We start from the raw sequence: 21,122 nt of genomic DNA, 5'->3' as shown, positions 1-21,122 counted from the left end.
AATCGGTAAAAATCAAAACATTTGATATTGATGACAGTATTTAAAAATATAGACCAAATTCGAAATAAACATTAATTATTCTTTAAAAAATGATCAAATTACTTTGACTTAAACACTGAGCACCTGAGCACTAAACAAGAAAAGTACTATTGGCTGTTTTTGTCCCGTAAAATTGTAAAAATCTGCTGGTTCATGCCCCATAATTCAAAATGACAAAAAAAAACTGGAGTACAATTAAGTTTGTAAAGGTATAACAGAGCATGCTCACAGGAATTATGTTCGAGCATTGTGTCAACTAAAAAAAAACCAGCCACATAAGTAAAAAAAAGTCTCAGACTATAGACACTATAAACATATCAATTTTGTTAATACTGGATTTTATAAAAAGTTTCTTATTTTAATTCATTTTGCAGAAATTTTAACTTGCTTGTGAATTTTACTACATTGCTGACAAATAACTCTGTCCTATATATGTTACAAAAGCAACAAAAACCGCTTAAATCCGTTTTAGATGATCGTATCTTTAAATTTATGCTCTAAAGAAAAACATATATAAACAAGTGACATTATATTTATTAATAAATTGTGATTTTTTAAGTAAAAATCTATCTAATTGTAAAATGATCCTAGAACAACTTTCCCGGTTAGCTTATGTTTCGATATTTTGAGTAAGATTTTTAGTTTTTTTGTAAACCATAATTATATAATTTACACTTTTGAAAGTACATTGAACTTTATTTCGTATTGAGAGAAGTAATTAATCACTTTCGAGTTGACATTCCTTAGGAATACAGTTTATTATATTAATTTTTTATGAGTAATGTACATTATAACTACAGAACTACATAATAAACTGACTTTTTCAGGAGAAAAATATTCAGAATTTCTTCAAAATGATCTAAAAAACCTACAAATATTTGAAAGGTAGAAAAAGAGTAATAAACTGACTATTATTCACATTTAGTTTGCAAATCTTAGGATTAAAAGATTAACTTAAATATTGTGCTGATAATCTTAAATTATTTTTTATTTCATGCATATCCAAGAGATATATCACTAATCAATCAGCTTAATAAGATATGTCCGCAAATAATAGGAATTGTACATACAGTTACAAAAAAATATTTGTGTTTTTTGCATCACCTATAGATCGCTGGTTCAAATCCGGCTCAAAGGACCAAATTAAAAGGGAGAAACTAAATATGTATGTTCTTATGCGAACTCAGGGAGTGAAAAATACAGACAGATAAAAATCTTTATTTGTAACTGGTGACGACTAACAATATCAACAATAATTCAATTTAAAAAGAAACCTAAGACTATTGAATATTGAATCACATCTATTTATAGAAACTTAATAAATTATTCTGTCCAGTTTGTAAATATTTTGCATATTTTACATAATTAGACTCATAACTTTCTCTCGATACGAAATAATGTTTAAAATACATATTTTTATCCTTTTTTAAATATTTTCAGCTACAATGTGTGCATGATACACTTTTTGTTGCAGGTGACAAATTGGGTAGAGTTGTACATATAATCCAATCCAGGGAACCGTCGTTGAGGGATTCCAATCCTGACGAGATCGAGATCGATTTCGAAACGCTGAAACCCTCAACCTTAAGAGAATTAGAGAGTTACGTTGCGTCGTGTCTTCGCAAAAAGCCACGTAAGCCATACTGTAAGTTCCGTTACCTCACGTCTAGTAAAAGGTCGTCTCTTTTGCGCACCAGACCACCTTCAAGTCATATGCCCAATATTTTCGCAATTTACTTAAATACTGTCAAGATTATAGGTTTGATAACAAATCAATGCATTTTATTTTTAAGTATCAATTATAATGTTGTCAAACCTGTAAGATTGGGCATATAACAGGCGTATGTAATTGGAACTACACATTTTTAAGCATGGTAGAACGTTCCCGATGGGTTTGTGGGTTTTATTTCATTTTTTATATCGATGGACTCTCATTCATAGATTCTATCTACAAAAATAGCCATTTGGAAGGTTTAACAGAATCATAAACACTTGTCATATGTGTGCTTCAAATGTTTTTTATTCAAAGAAAATTTGTTTTTGATGACATTTGACTACATATTATTTTACTTAAACAAAAGAAACTGATTTACAATGATATAAAAGTTTATTTATCTGCAATTTTTTATGGATTCAAGTGATTATATTGCAGATTCGTTGGGCTGGGAAAACTTATTAAACTAATACAAATAAAGAGTTCAGGATTTCGTGTAATAGATTAGAAAGAACGAAATACATATTTTTGTAGATATAATCTATTATCAACGAGCCGTCGATATAGTTATCTTTAAATAAATGCTCTAGAATGTCAATATTCCTTTAAACTACACATAAATAGTGTTGAAAATATTTATTATATTATTAATGACTAGTCCACCATCAACAAGAAAAATGTCACTTGGTACAGAGTATCCACGAGAGGTAGTTTCAATTTCAGATCAATTTGCCATATGTCATTTTATCTAGAAGAATATAAAAATTAAAGAAATATTAATAAAGGACCCGGATGCCACTAAATAAGGTCTTGTTAGAGGCACTGCACGTTGTTTTGATTTTTATGTCTTTTCATATGTTGTCAATTGGCATTAAGTGAGGAGAAGCTGTTGGCCACTGAATTGCTGGGATCTCACTGTTGTTCAACCTAGTATATTGGACATTTTCATCGATTGTTGTTTTGTGGTAGTGGATGACTTTCAAGGTACAAAGGATGGATTCTGTGGACAAGAAATACTAGAAAAGTGGAAATTATCAACTGTATTATCTATAGTTGCACAGCACAATTAAATTCTGTGCTGGAATCTAGTTTCAGATCAATATACTCATGGATACCTGTTACAGTAAGAATAGTTGGCACATGACTTAAAATATTTTGTCAGGCATCACGTGACATTTGAACTACTGTCTCGTAGATGCTCTGTATCTTCATTATTATCTTGTGTCTATAGATACAGCACAGGTTTCACCAGACATGTGACATTTGAACTACTCTCTGGATTTTCATGACTAATGATGCACAAAAGGAGTAATTCAAATGTCGCATTATATTGGAATAATTTAAATTTAAACGTTAAGTGATTTCTAGATGTACTATACATACTTCATTATAAGAGACGTTCATATCTTTTTTATTTTGTGATCCATAATTAAAACTAAGTTTGTTAAAAGCAAGAAAATTTGATATTTTTCTTTATTCCATAGGAATATTAATATTCTTTTTAGCAGTATTAGGGAATCATTTGCTTAAAGGGTTTTGTTATAAAAAGTAACTGACTTCATAAATGCCGAATTATATTTACTCAAATTATTGTTTTGCATTTTTGCGCATGCTCTACCATTTTGGGGGTGTATTTCTAATTGTAATCATTGGTACCGCTGGTCATCTGGTGATAGTTTTAACGAAAACATTAATCTTGTTGCAGAAATATTTTCGTAATCTTTCAATTTCAATATAAAAAGAAAATAAAATCACATTTGTAGTATATAGTCGTTCCAAAAAGCCATGTAAGAGATATATAACAATAGAAAATGTCTATATGTCGTTTCTATGCTTTTTTTAGCTGGAAATATTGAGCATTTTATGCAAAGTAGTCAAGCTAATTCTATCAGCAACCGAATGCTAAATAGTTTTTAAAAATAACAACACAATGTTATTAAAGGAACTGGTCGTGTCTATCTGGGAATTTGAACTATTTGATCATTTCATATAGCAGTTTGTACTGATCATTTTGTATAGCTGATAATTTTGTATAGCAGTTTGTACATTTATAGACGGTTTTCTGCAGGATGTGGTGTAAAATAAGTTTTAGTTTTGTTAAGAGTGAGTGAATAATTTGTAGATTGTACATAAAGGGGCAATTTGACCTGTATAGTGTATAGTTTGCTTCAACTTGTATTTGAACCTATGCCTCTTTGCACGCTCATGATCGCTCACTGTTGCTCCTTCTGCAGCGTCATCGCTGTTGTCCTGTCCACTTTTCTTTATTTCCTTTTCATGTTCGAAAGTGTGGCTTGTAAAAGGATGCAATTCCATAGTATTCAGATGACTCGGGCTGTGTTGTTTGTCCTAATAAAAGGCTATGGACAAGAACTATGTGCTGATACAAGAGTTACGTCGATTTAGTTTCTTGGTCGTGCATATCTCATAGAATTAGCGACCACGATCAGTCATGAAGGTTTCCATCCACCTTTAAAAGGTTTCACAGCTCTCAAAACTCAATGGTGAACACTAAACTCAATGCTGAACTTGTCCATACAGATGTTTTCACTGTACCTTTAATTAGATTTGATCATATCTCTGTATAGTTATTTTGCATGGCTATTTGGAATGACATAGTGATTTTTTATTTATTTCTGCAATAAGTACATATTTAGCTTTAATTTTCATTTTCAGCTTCATTCGCTTGCTGTAGAAACTTTAGCCTGTAGATATTTTAACGCAGTTATAAGTTTCTATGAAGCTTTTAAGAAATATTCAAATTAAAAACGTATATATGACATATTATAACAGTTTTAGCATCAAACTTTTGCAAACTTAACGTTGCGATTATTGACTACACCTTGTCGTTTGTTTTTGAAACACCCTCTTAGCGCGATTTTCCCGCTATTGTACTTTCAGTTCCATATTATGTTTGATTATCAGTAACGTTCAGTCACATAACAGTGTTCCATTGATATCCAGTTCATCCAGTAACTCTTTCAACCTTACTCTGAAGATTCGCCTGTAGGATCTTGTAGTTATTAAGATGTAAAAGTCACTTAATTTCGAGTCCTTATCTGGTACATCTCATTTAGTTTTCTGTCCATTTTATTTCTATGGGCTAAGACAAAATGCTGTTAAATACTGTCTGACGCCGTTTCCCCTTGTATCATATATCTTCTAGACACCATGGTGTTATGCTTAATCATCGGAGAGAGTAGAAGTCACAGCACAATCGTCTCACTTGGGTATGAAGTACTTTTTTTCCTAAGGGTGGAAATTTCTAAAATATCTTTGAATGCTCTAACCACAGAGGAATTACGCTTCTAAATACAGCGTATAAAAGATTTTCCACAGTACTGTGTCACTGTATGACACCATATGCAGAAGTTAGTAGGAAAATACCAGGCTGGTTTCAGAGGTGGTAAATCGACAATTCATCAGATTGCAGCCCTGAAACAAATTTTGGAAAAAACACTGGAATATGCCATTGATACTCATCACATATTTATAGGCTACGAAGCAGCCTACAACTCTGTGAATAGAAGAGAAATGTTCAAAGCAATGAAAGAGCTAGGAATACCAAATCAATTGGTAAATTTAACAAAACTAACTCTTGAAAAAGTTAATGTAGAGTACGAATTCAGGGGGAACTGAGTTAGAGAGGTACATCCGAGCCCATTTCCCCCTGGAAGGAGGTACAGCAAACGGATGCCTTCCTGTTATCCTGCCTACCAATACTGCACATGTACCAGACTATATTGAGTACCTCATACCCAATAATACTATATTGGGTATGAGGTACTGAAGGGATGCAAACCTTTATAGCTTCGTAAAAAATGCTATGATACTTGTTCGCAACTGTGAGCAAGAATTTTGTTTGACAACTTGTGATTGAAAACCATTTTCAGTGACTCTAATCATCTAATAAATCAATGACTCCTTCACCTGTTTTTGTTGACATTTCGGTTGGTAGGCAGTCTTAAAGCGGTTACAAATCCAATTTTCTCAGAACGGTTTCGTTTCATGCGAACTCGTTGAATGAGTTCGAAAAACGAGACTCAATACATTTGTCATCTAAAAGAAAACGTTCAACCATTTGTCCATTATTTGTGCGTACATTGCTGACCGTCACGTCAGTGGCCTGCCGGCTGTTAGCCTGGTGGGTCGATTTTAGAATGTTGGTAAAGTGTTACAGTTAATATAAATTTGAATATTTCTTGCATTAAACTAACAATTTATCGACTTTATTGAACAATTGCGCTTTGTTTGCTTTCATCGTATTTTTTTGTTGTTGTAGATAAAAAAGTAGCTGGCAAATCTAAGGACGAACAAATAGCGGAAAAAAAGCAAGAGTTAGAAAAAAGACTAATAGATGTAAACGATAAAATCGGCAACTCCAAGAAGGCCCCCAAAAAAGGTCAGTAAAACATATTCAACCTACAGGGTCCTCAAAAACTATTGTGTTTTAAAATGTCACTTTTTTTGTATACGTTTATAGTTTTAGGTTGTATCCCAGTGTATTTGTTTTTATTTCAATAGTTTTTGAACAGCCCGCTTATATGTAGTTTGGTGGAAGTCGGAAGAAAATATTAATAATGTTTCTTTTTCAAAATTATAGACTAATGACGTATTATTAGAGGATCTGAAAGGCAATCATAAAAATAATAATTGTCGATACTGTACCTGAAATTTTTTATTTATTTATTTTTTTATTTGTTTACAATGCAGCTCCTGTTTGTTTTTTAGTATTAACCTCCAAAAGTATTTTCTCTTTTATAATACTCAATGTTGAATCAGTTTGAACTTATTTTTTGTTCCTATTTTTGTGTTTCTAACATTTATATGTGCTTTAACATTCACGTAGATCAATTGAATGTGAAAAATTTTGTTAGACGTACTATTTTATATATTTTATATACAAAAAAAATTATATATTATTAATATCGAATATTGTATTTGTTGATGAGTTAAAAAACAATAAAAATTCAAACAATAACGTTCATTTTTTCTTTTGCTAAATTTCAGTTGTGGAATTCGATACTTCGGTATCTATATTTTAGTCCCAGAGATTTTTAGTTTCATAAAAACTAGGTGTAGTCCCAGTAGATCGAATTTATTCAGTGAAAAAGTATTTCTTGCTTTCTACAAGAGTTAAAAAACTTAATTTCAAAACATTTAACTGTTTAAATCTTGTAAAAAGTTATTAAAAACTTACTATGCACGATTTTTCGTTTTAAATCATCGCTGTTGTTATGAAAAATACTTAAAGTACCCCATTATGAGGGAGGATTGACATTAAACTTAAATCTGAGTGAGTTGTTTGAGCTCCTTAAAATAGTCTTAATTTTTTCCTACAACTTATCATTTGTTACAAAATAGTAGTTTGCAAACAGGAAATAATTCACATGAAACTAGATCTGGCGAATACGGTGGATGGTCAATCAATTCGTGCCCCAATTGACACTTTTGAATGGCTTATTTGTTTAGAGTAATGTCAAACCACCCGTTAATGCAGTATTTTTTTAACAAAACTAGTTCCTCCGTAAAGGGAAATATTTTTAAAACGTTTTGTGTTTTATTTTTGCTCTTACCTACGTTTTTAACGGTAAAGTTGATAATATCAAAATTGGGACTTAGTGTGGATTCTGTAAAGCAGGTGCGATTCACTATACTAGGACTATAATCACACCTGGTTTATTGAATATTTAGTTAGTGTAGAACAGGAAATCTATACAATTAATGAAACTAAAAGGTAAGTAAAGAATTATGTATTATGATTATATATATAAATATTATGAGAACAAATTACTAAAACGATTAACACTTACTAAATAGGTCTTTTCCTTTTGAAATATTTATATCTTAGCTGGAGCGCCCACGACACAACTGTTTTAAAATAACGGTTGAAAACTAGTGGGAAATTAATTTTCCCCGACCGTCGTTTTAAAACAGTTGCACCGTGGACGATCGACCTTAATCGTAAAATTTGGGAAATGCAGATCTTTGTAAAATACAGGATGATTCTTTGTGAGTTCCAATTAGAAGTTTTAGAGAAACTTACTTAACCCTTCACTGCATGATTTTTTATTTTTCGTTACAAAAAAGTTTGCAGACTGGATTTTCGTTATTTTTTACGGGAAATAATAATAAAAAAATTCTGAACAACTATTTTTTTTTTATTTTGGAAAAATATAAGTGTTTATGAACAACATTATGCAAATAAGTTTATATAGGACAACAGTTATTCGCTTTAGTGAAGCAAAGTGCTACACCACACTTTTCGCACAACACATGTGTATAACCATTGCACTGTGAAAATTTGTACTTTATTTGTTTTTCGGACCATACAGGTCAATGGTAAATTCCATCCATTCGAACATCCTTTACTAGCATAACCTGTGCTGGGCCTTTTCTCTTCTTTATTTGTAGCACCTCCTCAGTTTCACTTACTGAAGGTGTTCCCCTTTTTGCAATGGTGAATCGCTCTCCTGTCTTGCATAATGCTTCTGCCAGTTGTGTTCTAAACTGAGCGTGTGTGGTTTTAGACTTCGCGCCAGTTCTATGTTCAGCTGAATTCTTGTAAAGAACCCAACTGTTAGCAACGGTTAGATCTAGTAGATGGTAAAATATTCTAAAATACCATTTTTTTACTTCTTGGAATAATTTTATTTCGTCCCATATTGCTGTCCAACAAATCAACACCGCCCATACGACGGTTGTATTCTTGTACAAGATGTGGACAACTTACTTTCTTTGTTCTCTTTTCTTGTCATATCTCTTGGCAGTAGATTTAGGAACTTCGGCCAGCGAAAGTCGATAGAAACGTGACTAATTTGTGATCTTTCCATACTAAGCTACTTATTTCCGCACTGGTATCGCAAGTACCAACAAACTCTACACTAGTTACTCTTTCTTCATTTTTCATAGGCTTTTCATCCGGAAGCTTACAATTTGGAATCCCATTCCTTCTTACGGTTTCTAAACTGTGAATACCTTGTTTGGAAAGAGTAATAATTGTAATAAATATTCCTAGGAATAATTCTAGCCAATTTCACCACAACATTTGCAGTTGTGGTGAAACAAAAGCAGGTCTCGTTTTTCATCATTCTCTTGTCCTGTATATAATTAATTCTACGTGATACGCATATCCAGAGCTATTGCATAAGACAAAAAATTTAAAATCCCATTTATGTGGCTTTTTGGTAGGTACTGCTTCATGTAGTGCCTAGCTTTCGTTTTCTCATCGACGGGCAGATATTGTTCCAATGGAATTCCGTTTGAAAATGCTTCATTTAGGTGGTCAATTTTTGGTCTAATTTTATAAACTCGTATCATAGTTTGGATTGTCACGGGATAAGGCATTCTCGTTAGTATTGAAATGTAAAAATTGTCTGAAATTTTCGTACCTGTTGACTGACATAGCACTTTTTATTTTCTCAAAGCCAATTTCTTCTGACCAATATGTCCGTGTATTGGGCAAATGAACAAGGGACATATATATTGTAATTCCAATAAACTGCTTTGTGGCATATAAATTTGACTCCTCCACAATTTTGTATAAAAGTCTATCTCTGAAGAATAAATTAAAATATTCATAGGGACTTTCTAGTTGTAGGATATGATTTGGAAGACTCTGATTTTCTCTAAATTCCAGTTGCTGTTCGGATAAGTTCAAATTTTTTTTCTCCATATAATGTCTAAAATTAAAAAAACATCTAGTATTTTTGATCACAAATTGATTGCAAAATAAGTATACCTTTTCCCTTGGAGTAAACCAGAATTTCTGGAGGCTCTTCCTCTACAGTGCTATTAACTATATTAGTGTCTACAACATTATTATCCATTTCGTTCACTGGTCAAAATCCTCACTATCAGACTCATCATATGTACCAACTTGTTCGTCAGGTAAGAAATTTGGATCGACAAATCCCAAAGCCTATCTATTATATCGGCAAGTTCCTTGTTAGTCAGCGACCTTTTATCTTTCCAACTCATGATGTTTTATCTAAAAGATAAAATTTACTAAATATGCATGATGTTGTTTGTAAAAAACAACAAAAACATCATTGTGAGAGAAATATGCGCAGTACTGTATACCGCAAGAAATCGTGCATTTTACTTAGCTTATTAATAACACGTAAATATATTTACTCAATTTACTTCGGTAAAACTAACAAAAACAATCTGAAGCACGTGTCAATGTCTCAAGCCCGCCACTCACGTTTCAACACCGCAGTACGATTTTGTCGAATGCTACAAAATTGAACGTAATTTGATGGTGTATTTGCACCATCCGACCAAATCGGCGCGATTTGACGGCAGACAAACGTCAGTCTGCAGCAGTACGACAGAGTTGGCTGGGTCGTAAATTTGATTGTGTATATTGTGACAACGACAACATGGTACGACTGTAAAAAAATCATTTGCTGGTAAATTTCAAAAACGGCTTAGTTAGAAGTTTTTAAGAGATTTTTTTGACATTTATAGAGAAAAAGAGTGTCTTTGGAAAATAAAATCGACATTATCATGATAAAACCGCTAGAAAAAAAGCTGTGAAGATTTTGGTTGCTAAATTTCAAGAAGTCAAAGCAGATACTAATGAAGAGTTGGTAAAAAAGAAAATTAATAATTTTCGAACATGTTACAAAAGGGAATTAAAATTATCTGGATATAATCGCAATTCTTCTAATAAATTTACGTGACAGTATGTATGTCTTTCTAGAAACCAATCTTTGCACCACCATCTACGTTTCTTATATTTTTTTCGTTTATACAAAGAGCAAGAGCCTCTAAAGTAATTAAAGTATTTCGTTATCTGACATGTTTCTGATTTGAAAGTAAAACTCATACTGCAAAATCGATACGTGTGTATGTTCCCATCCGATGTTCAACATTATTGTACTGCAATTGCATTCGACAAAATCGTATTGCGCCGTTGGAACGTGAGTAGCGGGCTTAATCGTGTACACTACCTAAGAAGACACAATACTGATAACCAACGCCATCTATAATTGTTTAGTCTACTTACGCTGATTAATACTGCATTGTTAGTGAACAACGTCATGCACAAACTGATTCATCTTTATCTGCTATTAAAATACTTAAATGTTTATTTTTAGTATGTTGTTTGTAAACATGATGCAGTGAAGGGTTAATATCTGAAAATTTCGTACCTATATGGGGTTTTTTGATATGCCCAATTAATCTAAAGTATTTAGAGCCTCATACCACTTCCGGTTATACTGGAAGTTGACTAGAACTTCCTAATTTTAAATATGTCATGTATATTATTACGCATTTACACGTAAATAATAAAAATGCAAACATTTAATATACTTGCAAGGAAATTTTCTCAAATAGATCACCCTATGTTATGGCGATATTAGTAACTGTTCTCTAAGATTCGTTGATTATTTCCTATACCTATATCTAACTATTTATTGAGATATTTAGCTTTTAATATGATTTTGTTAATATTGCATATAGTTTGTCATGGTCATAGCCTAGTTCACAGTTCTCAGTTCACATAAATTATAGACAGATAAATAGATTTATATTCTTGCGAACTGAGAACTGTTTTACATCAATAATCAAATTCATAATACAAGCATTTAACCTATACATATATTTGTTGGTCTGTTTTTATTAGTGTAAGTCCATAATAAGTTTGCAAATGTTATTTTTCGGTTTATCTATTCCGATATTTGTCTCTCATTATTTCTTTTGACCACCAAGTTTTATCCCATTTATTTTATCCAAAGCTGTTCTTTATAAAATAGAAAATACCTGTATCTGATGTAATGAAAAATGTAATAATTTAAATTTAAAATAATTATATGATCTCTATAATTATATAATATTATCTCCATAATTTTCATATAAAACGCTCTATATATGGAGAGATCAAACTCAAAAGTGTAAGTTGATCACTCTGTATATTGAATCATTTTTAAGTAGGACGAACACGGTAAGTACATATTTAAATATATTTCCAGTGTAATTTTTATATTAAATCATCTAAAAACACCGAAATAAACAGACCTGATGGGCAATGTTGTCGTTATTCGTCGAATATACTTGCTATAAAAAAAATCTACAAAGACGGTCTAGATATCGCTCGAAACAAAAAGAAAAAAGAAAATTTTATTAATATTGGAAGAGCAGCCAAGAAGATGAGCCTAACGATTAATATATTCAAAATAAAATATATAACTCGCCTCTGATATAAACGTAACGCCTCTAATATAAAAAAGAACAATATTAACATGCAACAATTTATTGCTATCAACGGCTGACCGTTCACATTGAACCTGTAATCGATCATTGAACAATATATCAAACTGTGTTGACTAAGATAACTAAACCAGTGCGGATGGAAGAATCAAGATGACATTGAACTTAAAAAATGTCAAAAAAAAATATATCAATGTGGTATTGAATAAGACTTATGAAACATAGTCTTTACCATGTGCATACTCCACATTTAGATAATGTAAGTTCTTGAGCAAGCTAGTGCTCATAATAAGCTCTAGAGCCAGAGTACAAAAAAGAACTTACTAGAAAATGGGGATTCATATTCCCCTCTTTACATTTACAGAAAACAAAATCAACCTATGATCTGCAAGCTTGGACTTTAAATAAAAGTTCAAGACAAGAGAATTGCCATTGAGGATGATGTACTGGATATGATATTGTGGAAATTTTACTATATACACAGTAAAAAGTGAAGATATCAGTAAAAAGTTGAGATTTGGGAAAAAGTTTTGAGAAGTTTACCTTGAAATGGCTTTTTTATTCATAAATGTCAAACTAATTGAATTAATATGTTCAAAACGATTTATTGGGCGATAAAACAAGGTTAAGACAGCAGTATCCATTACATTAATTTGTTGAAAAATCTCTTGTGTTGATACAGAATAAGATTAATATAAACTGGTAGAATTTGTGAAAGTGTGTTGTAGAAAGTGTCATACAACACTGTCTAAAAGATTATGTCCAGAATATAGAAAACTTCGAAAAGAAATAAGCTGACACAGCGGAAAAGAATTTCTGCATGTTACAGAGCTTTGAAACGATCATTTTACCTGCCACATTCTGAAATGGATTTATGTCTCTCCAATCTTGAGAAAATTTAAAGCAAAAGCGGAATTCCTTGACGAATTTTTGGTTTGGTGCTTAATTTCCAAGAATGGGATTTGGTGACGGGCTTGGGGACAAACTTTGGATATTAAGCTTGATATCCAAAGATTATCTACTATAGTTAAGAGGAATTAACCAATTTTATATTTAACACTTCGATTTCCACTTTGGAAATTGTTCTCAAAATAGGTAAAATATAACGAATTTCAATTAAAATTTTGGTTAATTCCTAGATAACATAGAAATCCCTCTCATAACCATATCGAAATATTAGGTTTAGTAGTATCCATCGTCAGAACGACGAAATAATAATGAAAGAACTTATTTCTTGGTAGTGTTATGCCAGGAAAACTTGTCATGGATAAAAACAGAATAATATCAATATCGAGATTACCCTCAAGCTCATTCAATAGAACAATTTTGATCATTATGGTGTGAAAAAGTTTATAAAAACGGTTGGGGATCCCAGAACGCAATAATTACGGTAACGGATTTTTAAAAACATTCGGAAAGTAGGTATACCAAAACAGTCCAAAGGACGATGAGAAGAGTATTGACCAAATAGCGTTTCATTGAGGACCATGATTCACTCTTCAGTTTTTTAGATTAATTTTTGTGTGTCAAAAAAAGTGTAATATGTACGTTTGAATAAAATTTCGTTATTTTGCTAATGGTCCCTTAATTTTTTTTATTACCCTTACGATATATATGACAAATAATAATCAACTGGTAATACCGAAAAAATTATAAAACTCGGGAGAGCATATTAAAAAGTCATAAGATAATGAGGGAGACCAAAAAAAAGCTGAAATTACGAAATCGGAAATGACGGTGAGAACGAACATCTGGATAATGAAAGGCGGTGTATAAAGAGATGTGAGGAAAAATACGGCCTTGCCAATGAACACATATGGTCATAGAAGGTCAACGCTTAACAAAAAAGTGTCTCTCGATTCAGACGATGTCGGAATATAAATAAACAAGCCGATCGATAGTGGTGCCGATAATCAATTTTTGTGCAGTTCATTTACAAAAGCATGATTAATAAAGCTACGAATATCGACTTATAAACAAATGAATTTATGTCGCGATTTTTAATACGTGCATGACAAATTTGAGTATCTGGTCTCTTAAAAGTACCTTCTTCTTTTTGTGCCTATTCGTTTCGAATGATTAGTTGTCGTGGAGAACCATTTCTACAGGTTTTCTAACCATGACATTCTTCTTCTCCCAATTTCTCGCTTGCCGAATACTTTGCCTTGAAGGATTATTTTTAGTAATCTGTATTTAGTGCCGTTTCTCATTATGTGTCCAAGATATGCTAACTTTCTACTTTTAATGGTATACACCACCTCTCTTTCTTTGCCCACTCTTCGTAATACGGTCTCGTTGGTTATCTTGTCTGTCCATGATATCCTTAGGATTTTTCTATATAGCCACATCTCGAAGGCTCCAAGTTTTTTCTCCATCGCTTCAGTGAGTGTCCATGATTCAACTCCGTAGTATAATATCGAGAAGATATAACATCGTAGGAGCCTTACTTTTATCTCCAGATTAAGGTTGTGGCTTTTAAAGAGTTTGGCCATGTTGTTGAATGCACTCCTAGCCTTCTCTATTCCACATTTTACTTGTGAGTGATCCCATTGTTCGTTTACTATTGTTCCAACATAGGTAAACTGTTTTTCTCGGTCCACTGGTGTATTGTACATAAATGTACATTTTATGTACATAAATTTAGTTTTTGATTTGTTTACTTTTAGTTATATTATGGCTGCTCTTATTTCGCCACTAATATAGGTGGTCCTGTTTCCGTAGATATTGGGGACTGGTTCTCCCTCTCATCAAAAATGAATTTCATATGTAATTTTTCCAGGCATTATCAATACTCACTATTATTAGAATACTTCCGGATATCCTTGCTTATAAAAAAAACAATATTTCATGTACCTATGAATTTCTTATACTTATAGAGAAGAATGATCGCTTGTTTTACCCTTACCTCTATTGACCAGGTTACAAAACTTTATTAGGCCTGTAAATGAACGTGAAATACGGCGACACCCTGTAATTTTCCGTGTCACCACCCAATTGCATAAAAATTTGAATTTAGATTCTACTTACCTTCCACTTTACTTTTGGACTTTTTTAGAGGTGAAAACTACACCTATTAGAAAAGAAATCGTATAATTGTAAATTAAAGCGGGTAGTTAATTCAAATCATCTTTTAAGGGTAAAACCTACCCTTATTACAAGAAAAATTTCGTAATTGTAAATTAAAGCGGTAAAATTGATTCAAATCATCTTTAAGTGAAGTAAATGAATGTCAATTAACATTAAACAACATAATTTAAGATTTTGTTACAGTTTAACCCCTGAATCTCCCCCCTAGATTAGTTATAATTAAAACAATGTCATTGAATACCTTTTCTCCACTGAATTTGGATTTAGGTTATACTTACCCTCCACTTAAAAATTGGACTTGTTCCGTTGGTTGCTTTTTATTTTTTAAGAGTGAAAAAAATCATACAATTGTAAATTTAAACAATTCAAAATGAATAATCATATTTTCTTTCTTTCTCCCTTTCCTTTTACCGTATCAGAATGTCGGATTTATTAATTATACAGTGACATTAAATTTAGATTTCTTTACTGTTTTAGTTTATTTTCCACATAATTTCTATCCTTATAAAAACTACCCCTTGCGAAAAAATTAGAATGGTTGTAGTATTTTTTTCTCATTGAAACTATAAATAATTTGTTTTTTAATCAAAGTGTTATGATTTTATTTTATTTCAACTTAAAAAACATCCCTTGTTAGTTTGTACCAGTCCAAAAATAGCTTAAAAAGTCGATTTTTTGAAAATGAATAATAACTTTTCTAAAAATGCACAAAAAAGTTTAATTTCGCGTGAGGATAGGAACAATATCACATGTATTCAGCTATAAAAATTTCAAGAAGTTTCATTTAACAGTTATTGCAAAATTTAAATTGTTTATCCCAGACAGCGTTGATCTACAATGTAAACTATTAGGTCTACATGAATTGTGAAAGCACCATGTTGAAGGGAAAAGCTTCTTTTATCAAATTAAATCATTTTGAACAATAAAAAAAATATGTTAAATATTGTAAAATAGGTTTACAAAAGTACTGTGAATTTAAGCTTATAATGTACCTTCCTTTTAATTGTAAGCTTTCTACTTAACATCTAGGAAGTTCATTTATTTTTATTTGAAATGATGGCATATTTACACGAATTTAAAAAAAAATGGTACAATGTTCTATGGCTCTTAGAACACGAGTTAGCCCTTTTTTGTCAAAAATTCACGGGGCTTTGTTTATAAACATAAAAATTTTAAAAAGCACCGTTTGAAACACATAAATTTAAGTTTTGACAAAAAACATTTCAAAGCAATTCCTAAAAATGAGCCGACAAGTTGAGTCAAAGATAAAGGGTTGAAAAACGAACAAATTTATAAAAGTCGCAATATTTTCGGTTCTAATCATTGAAGGAAGCTTTTTTAATTTGAGGTACCTCATGGGATAGCTCATAAAAATACATTCATAATAAAGTTAATTTGTAAATTGTTTCGTTAAACGAGTAATTTGTTTAAACAATTTAAAACCCAAAAATATGCATTTCTTTAAACATATTTAATAATGGTATATTACAATACAGTTTCTATTGTTTAACTTGTAGACTACGTCCCCTAACTTATATGTCCCTGTATCTGTTGTAGTTCTGAAGATATATATACAATTATATTATATAGGACAACCTGTATAATCGTGACTATCTCTAATTTGTAGTGTAATATTTGTTGTTCTGTTGCAGATGAAGCCAACAAGGTAGATCCAACGGGCGCGGGAGGTCCCTCAGGCCGCTTATCATCTAGCTCCAGCAGTTCGGACTCCGACAGCAGTAGTAGCAGTCTGTCCTCTAGTTCTAGCGACTCCAGTGACAGTGAAGCAGGTTAGCTTATACGTCATTAAAGCGATATACAAGGTGGTGTCTTAAAAAAACTCATTTTTGGAAACGTGGTTTCGCTAAACAAATTTCCCATGCATATATATCGTGTCTTTTTCTGTTTTAAGACGTTCGTTGATAAAAGAACGATCGATATTTTAAGGACATTAAAGGTGCCATTATTTATTGGTTTTTTTTTTCTTTCGCGAGAAAAGTTACTCTGCTAGGAATAGACCGAGCAAGGCACAGCACGTTATTAACTCATTTTCGAGTCTGAAAATAAATAGAAAAGATGAAAAAAATCGTTATTCGGTTTTAGTGATATTTATATAATAAATGGAACAAGTTAACTATATTAATATATCTTCGTGGAAGCTGATTTTTTCACATGAAATTTATGTTTAGGCGCGGACCATTATTTTCTGATCTTTTTCTTATTTTTCTCTTTTATTTTACGTTGCTCATTATCGAATATTATGTCCCTATGAAGGCAGAATTTTGTTCTTGATACTGACTTCGAGGGAATCCAAAGATTGTTTTATTATAAGTATTTTATAGAACTTTTAGACCCATATCCAATAAATACATAGTCAATGAATAAGTATTTATTTTAATTTAATTTAAACTTACACTATGTTTTTTTGCTACATTTTCCGCCTCTTTTTTTGTTCCACCAAGTTTAATCGTTATTATATAGATTTCGATTGTTTTGCTTTTCTTAAAAAGTATTTTTGTCTTTGGTGAGACTCATATCTAACATTATTTACCTAACATGCAACTTATTTTTCGGCATGCAGAGAACAGCATTCTGATTATTAGTATACCCAAAAAGTGATTTTAGTAATTTTTACGAATATTTATATTTTTTTATATATTCCATACTATCGTGTATTGGATTTTAGTTAATAATGCAATGTTCTACATTAAGTTCTTAACTGCTGTGTTACTTGCAAAGTCAGCTAGCGTTTTTTTTATTAATTTTCTTAAAATTTTACGTTTTGTTTTGTATAATGAAAAGACCGCACCAACTCATCCTAACTCGGTCTCGAACGTTATTTATTTATTTTGTTGAATATGTTTATGTGCAAAAAAAGAACTAACTCTCCCCGAACGATTTTTATGTTGGCGCGACTGAATTCGACAACTGTACCGAGTCCAGTTTTTCAAGCAAAGAATCGTGGAAGATTGTGGCAAAATTATGTGTCGTCACCGAAATTATGGACTACAGAAGTTGTGAAGTCACACGAGGTGGGTGGAGTTGGCGAACCGTTTCAGTAAATATCTCAGTAATCAAGATGTATTTAACATTGTTCTTAAATTTCTTATCGATAAAACGGTAATGTTGATTTTACGTGTAGAAAAAATCATATCGGAAATGTCTCTTCAAATATTTTTGTAAAAATATTACGTGCGTGGACTTATATTTCTTCGGAATTTCCTCCGTATTTGAGCATATCTAAGCCTCCTGTCTTTCTTTTTTTTATTTTTATCTTTCTAACGCCAGTTTCTTTCCATATCTACCACTCGTGTACGAAGTATCTGTGACAACCTCTTTGATCTCACGCCATCTACCTATCTGTAAATTTTCTGTGTTGTCAAATACCCATTCAATATCTAGAAACATGCACCTATACAGTTTCTGTTAACTGTTCCGCTTAAATTTTTGCTGAGAACTTGTCTGTGTACCAGAATTTCTGTTCTGATATAATTATGCACTGCTTTTTCCATCGTTTTTGAAGAAAATTATGTGAGGCGCATATATCTTAGTGATTTTGAATGCGGAGTGTTCTTTTTTCCTACTTTGGGAATGAAAACTGTAGTTCTTCTCGACATTTTTGTTAGATGTCCCATTTCTAAGTGGTTTTTATTTTGAAAATGTTCGTATTGTCCACTCCCTCCCTCGATTGACGTCACTACTCGAGTTCATTGAAAAGAGAGATAAGTAGGAAATGGTCATGTAAATAATGTATCTTTTATTTGAAAAAAAAAAAGTATTTGCGTTAAATGAAAAAATAGATGTAATGAAGAAACAAAATTAACCGTTTATAGAGCGTATAGAGCCCAAGGATTTTTGCCACGTAAATATCAGTGTAGGTTTTACACCAGGAAAAATAAAACAAGGATGAAGAAGATTATAAAGGTTTTTTACCAAAAATCTAGACGAATACGGTTATATTATCAGTAAAGAATCAGGGACAAAAATCACGAAAAAACTATTTAAATATAAGAAGAAAACATCATTATTTCCAAAAATTCAAACGAATACGGATATATTATCGAGAGTGAAACTGGCTTATTTTTAAGAACGATAGTACTCTGTCCCACTAATATTATCAGTCGTTGGAAGAGTAAAGAAAATCGACTTAACCTGTACAAAAACTAAATTTAGCCATGATACACGATTTTATGTGGAAAAAATTAATAATTTTGGGCTCTATATCTCAAGGCTACACGGAAAAAACGCGCGACAACAGTGTAACGAATTATAAGAGCATTGTTGCCAAACGTCGCTAAATTTCTTGTAAAATGTGATTTATGTTAAATGTTTCTTCACAAATTGACAATATTGTTGTAACGGAACGGTTACTTGTTACAATATGTTGGAAAGTGCGTGTGATCTTGATAGGTGACGAAGTATCAAGTACTGAAACTGTTTTGTAAAAAGATTTAAACACTTATTGCAGAATTTATTGAGATATGTTACCCAGCGTTTGCTTGTTTCGGTTGTAGTAATAAGTAAAGAGGGAATAAGTGATTTTTCTAACGTGCAGATCCGTATTAAGGTGATATAACTGTACTTATTCGTTTGATTTTGAGGTTCTTCTCGAAACGAGAACTTTTTTCTTTTGCTTTGTGGAATCTTGATTTACATTCCAACAGTTCATGTCGATATCGGATAGTTTTAAAACGAGGCTCATTTGCGCCGTATCTGTATCGAGAAAAAATCATTTATTTCTATTTGAAACAAGTGGACCTGAAAAATAATCAAATGGTCGGTTTATCAAAGCAAATCACAAAAGTTTTTATGCAGAGTTTAACATATGAAATAATAAAGTAGTGACATATATGATTTTTCCTACTAAAACCGTTTTAAGCTTCGATCAGACGTTCAAATGTATGTTGTCACAGCTGGGCAGTGTTGCCAAGTCGTCGGAAGATCAATAGGTTTAGGAAATTTTTAAAATATTTGTTTTTGGAAAGTTATTTTAAAAATTTGTTGTTTTTGACAGCTTGGGAAATAGTATCAACAGTAAAACTCTTTCAGTTAAGGTTGCCCGTTCATTTAATACGCTACAACAAAGAAAAATAAGAAAATTTCATCTTTTTAGGATTCTTGGACGAAACTCCACCATTTTTCGAATATCACTCACAACAATATTTTTTTGTTAATAAGGAGTTTGCATTCTTCAATTATTTTATCTCCTAATTGATTGTGGTTGTCAACCAGAAATATACAGTCTTTTTAAATGCTCTTATAACAAATATCAGCTCTTTCTTTATTGTAACATTTTACCTTTCTCGTGCTGAACCAAAATTTACTTCGAAAAATTTAACATATGAAAAAATTTGCTGTATGCATATTCAAAAACATATTAGCGGTGAGGTTATTTTGTCCAAGAGTGTTTTTAACCTTATTTTTCTAGCTACTGTTATTAGTCTAACATTACTAGGAACACATTGATAGTATTAAGCGTTTTTTACTACACAACAATAATAATATACTGGAACATATTAATCTGAAGTTTAACCACGACTTTCTCATTTATGCCTCTGAGGATACTAAAGGATATATAGGAGAGTAGTAAAATTCTTGAAATCTAATTTTCTTTTCCAAAAAAGTCACGTCTATAACAACAATTTTCTCACGTATGTTATGTTCATAAAATGATAGAAAAGTATCGATTTTGTTGTACATTTTTTTAGGCATATTTGTTGCAAGGGACCCAAAGGTTAAAAATGTGACTTGAAATTGTAAAAATTTTTTTATTTTGACATTCAAAAATTTTTGTAGCTGATCAGTTGTAACGGAGTTAGTAGGAACAAATCAATAATATACTTATGCTGGTGCTGTTTTTGAATTGATTTTATTTGGATTGAAGCCGTTGTATGATTTTAACAGTGGAAACTGCCACAATCTGAACTCATCATCACTTGTGTTTTGTTATTTTGTATATCGTGAATTTGACATAGTATTATGACAAGCTACTTTTCGAGAAATAACCAGAAGATGGTGTACCGCAGGTTATTTGTCGAAGTTTGGCGAGCAGTATTATACAATA

General features: G+C 31.6%; 1 protein-coding gene across 6 annotated transcripts in view; it reads left to right on the top strand.

Moving 5' to 3' along the window:
- The window catches only part of LOC140440313 (bromodomain-containing protein 3-like), a 90,300-nt gene that overhangs the window by 46,297 nt on the left and 22,881 nt on the right, over positions 1-21,122 (top strand). For 5 of the 6 annotated variants that reach the window (XM_072530741.1, XM_072530740.1, XM_072530743.1 and 2 more), the window contains exons 12-14: positions 1,514-1,684; positions 6,036-6,155; positions 16,711-16,848. In XM_072530741.1, the coding sequence (XP_072386842.1) occupies positions 1,514-1,684; positions 6,036-6,155; positions 16,711-16,848 (429 nt within the window). The remainder of the gene's footprint in view (positions 1-1,513; positions 1,685-6,035; positions 6,156-16,710; positions 16,849-21,122) is intronic. The other variant, XM_072530742.1, reaches the window with a different exon arrangement.

This window comes from Diabrotica undecimpunctata, chromosome 4 (genome assembly GCF_040954645.1).
Source record: "Diabrotica undecimpunctata isolate CICGRU chromosome 4, icDiaUnde3, whole genome shotgun sequence".
Lineage (NCBI taxonomy): Eukaryota > Metazoa > Arthropoda > Insecta > Coleoptera > Chrysomelidae > Diabrotica > Diabrotica undecimpunctata.
Note: the sequence above shows the minus strand (reverse complement) of the source record. Positions and strands in the feature narration are given on the sequence as shown.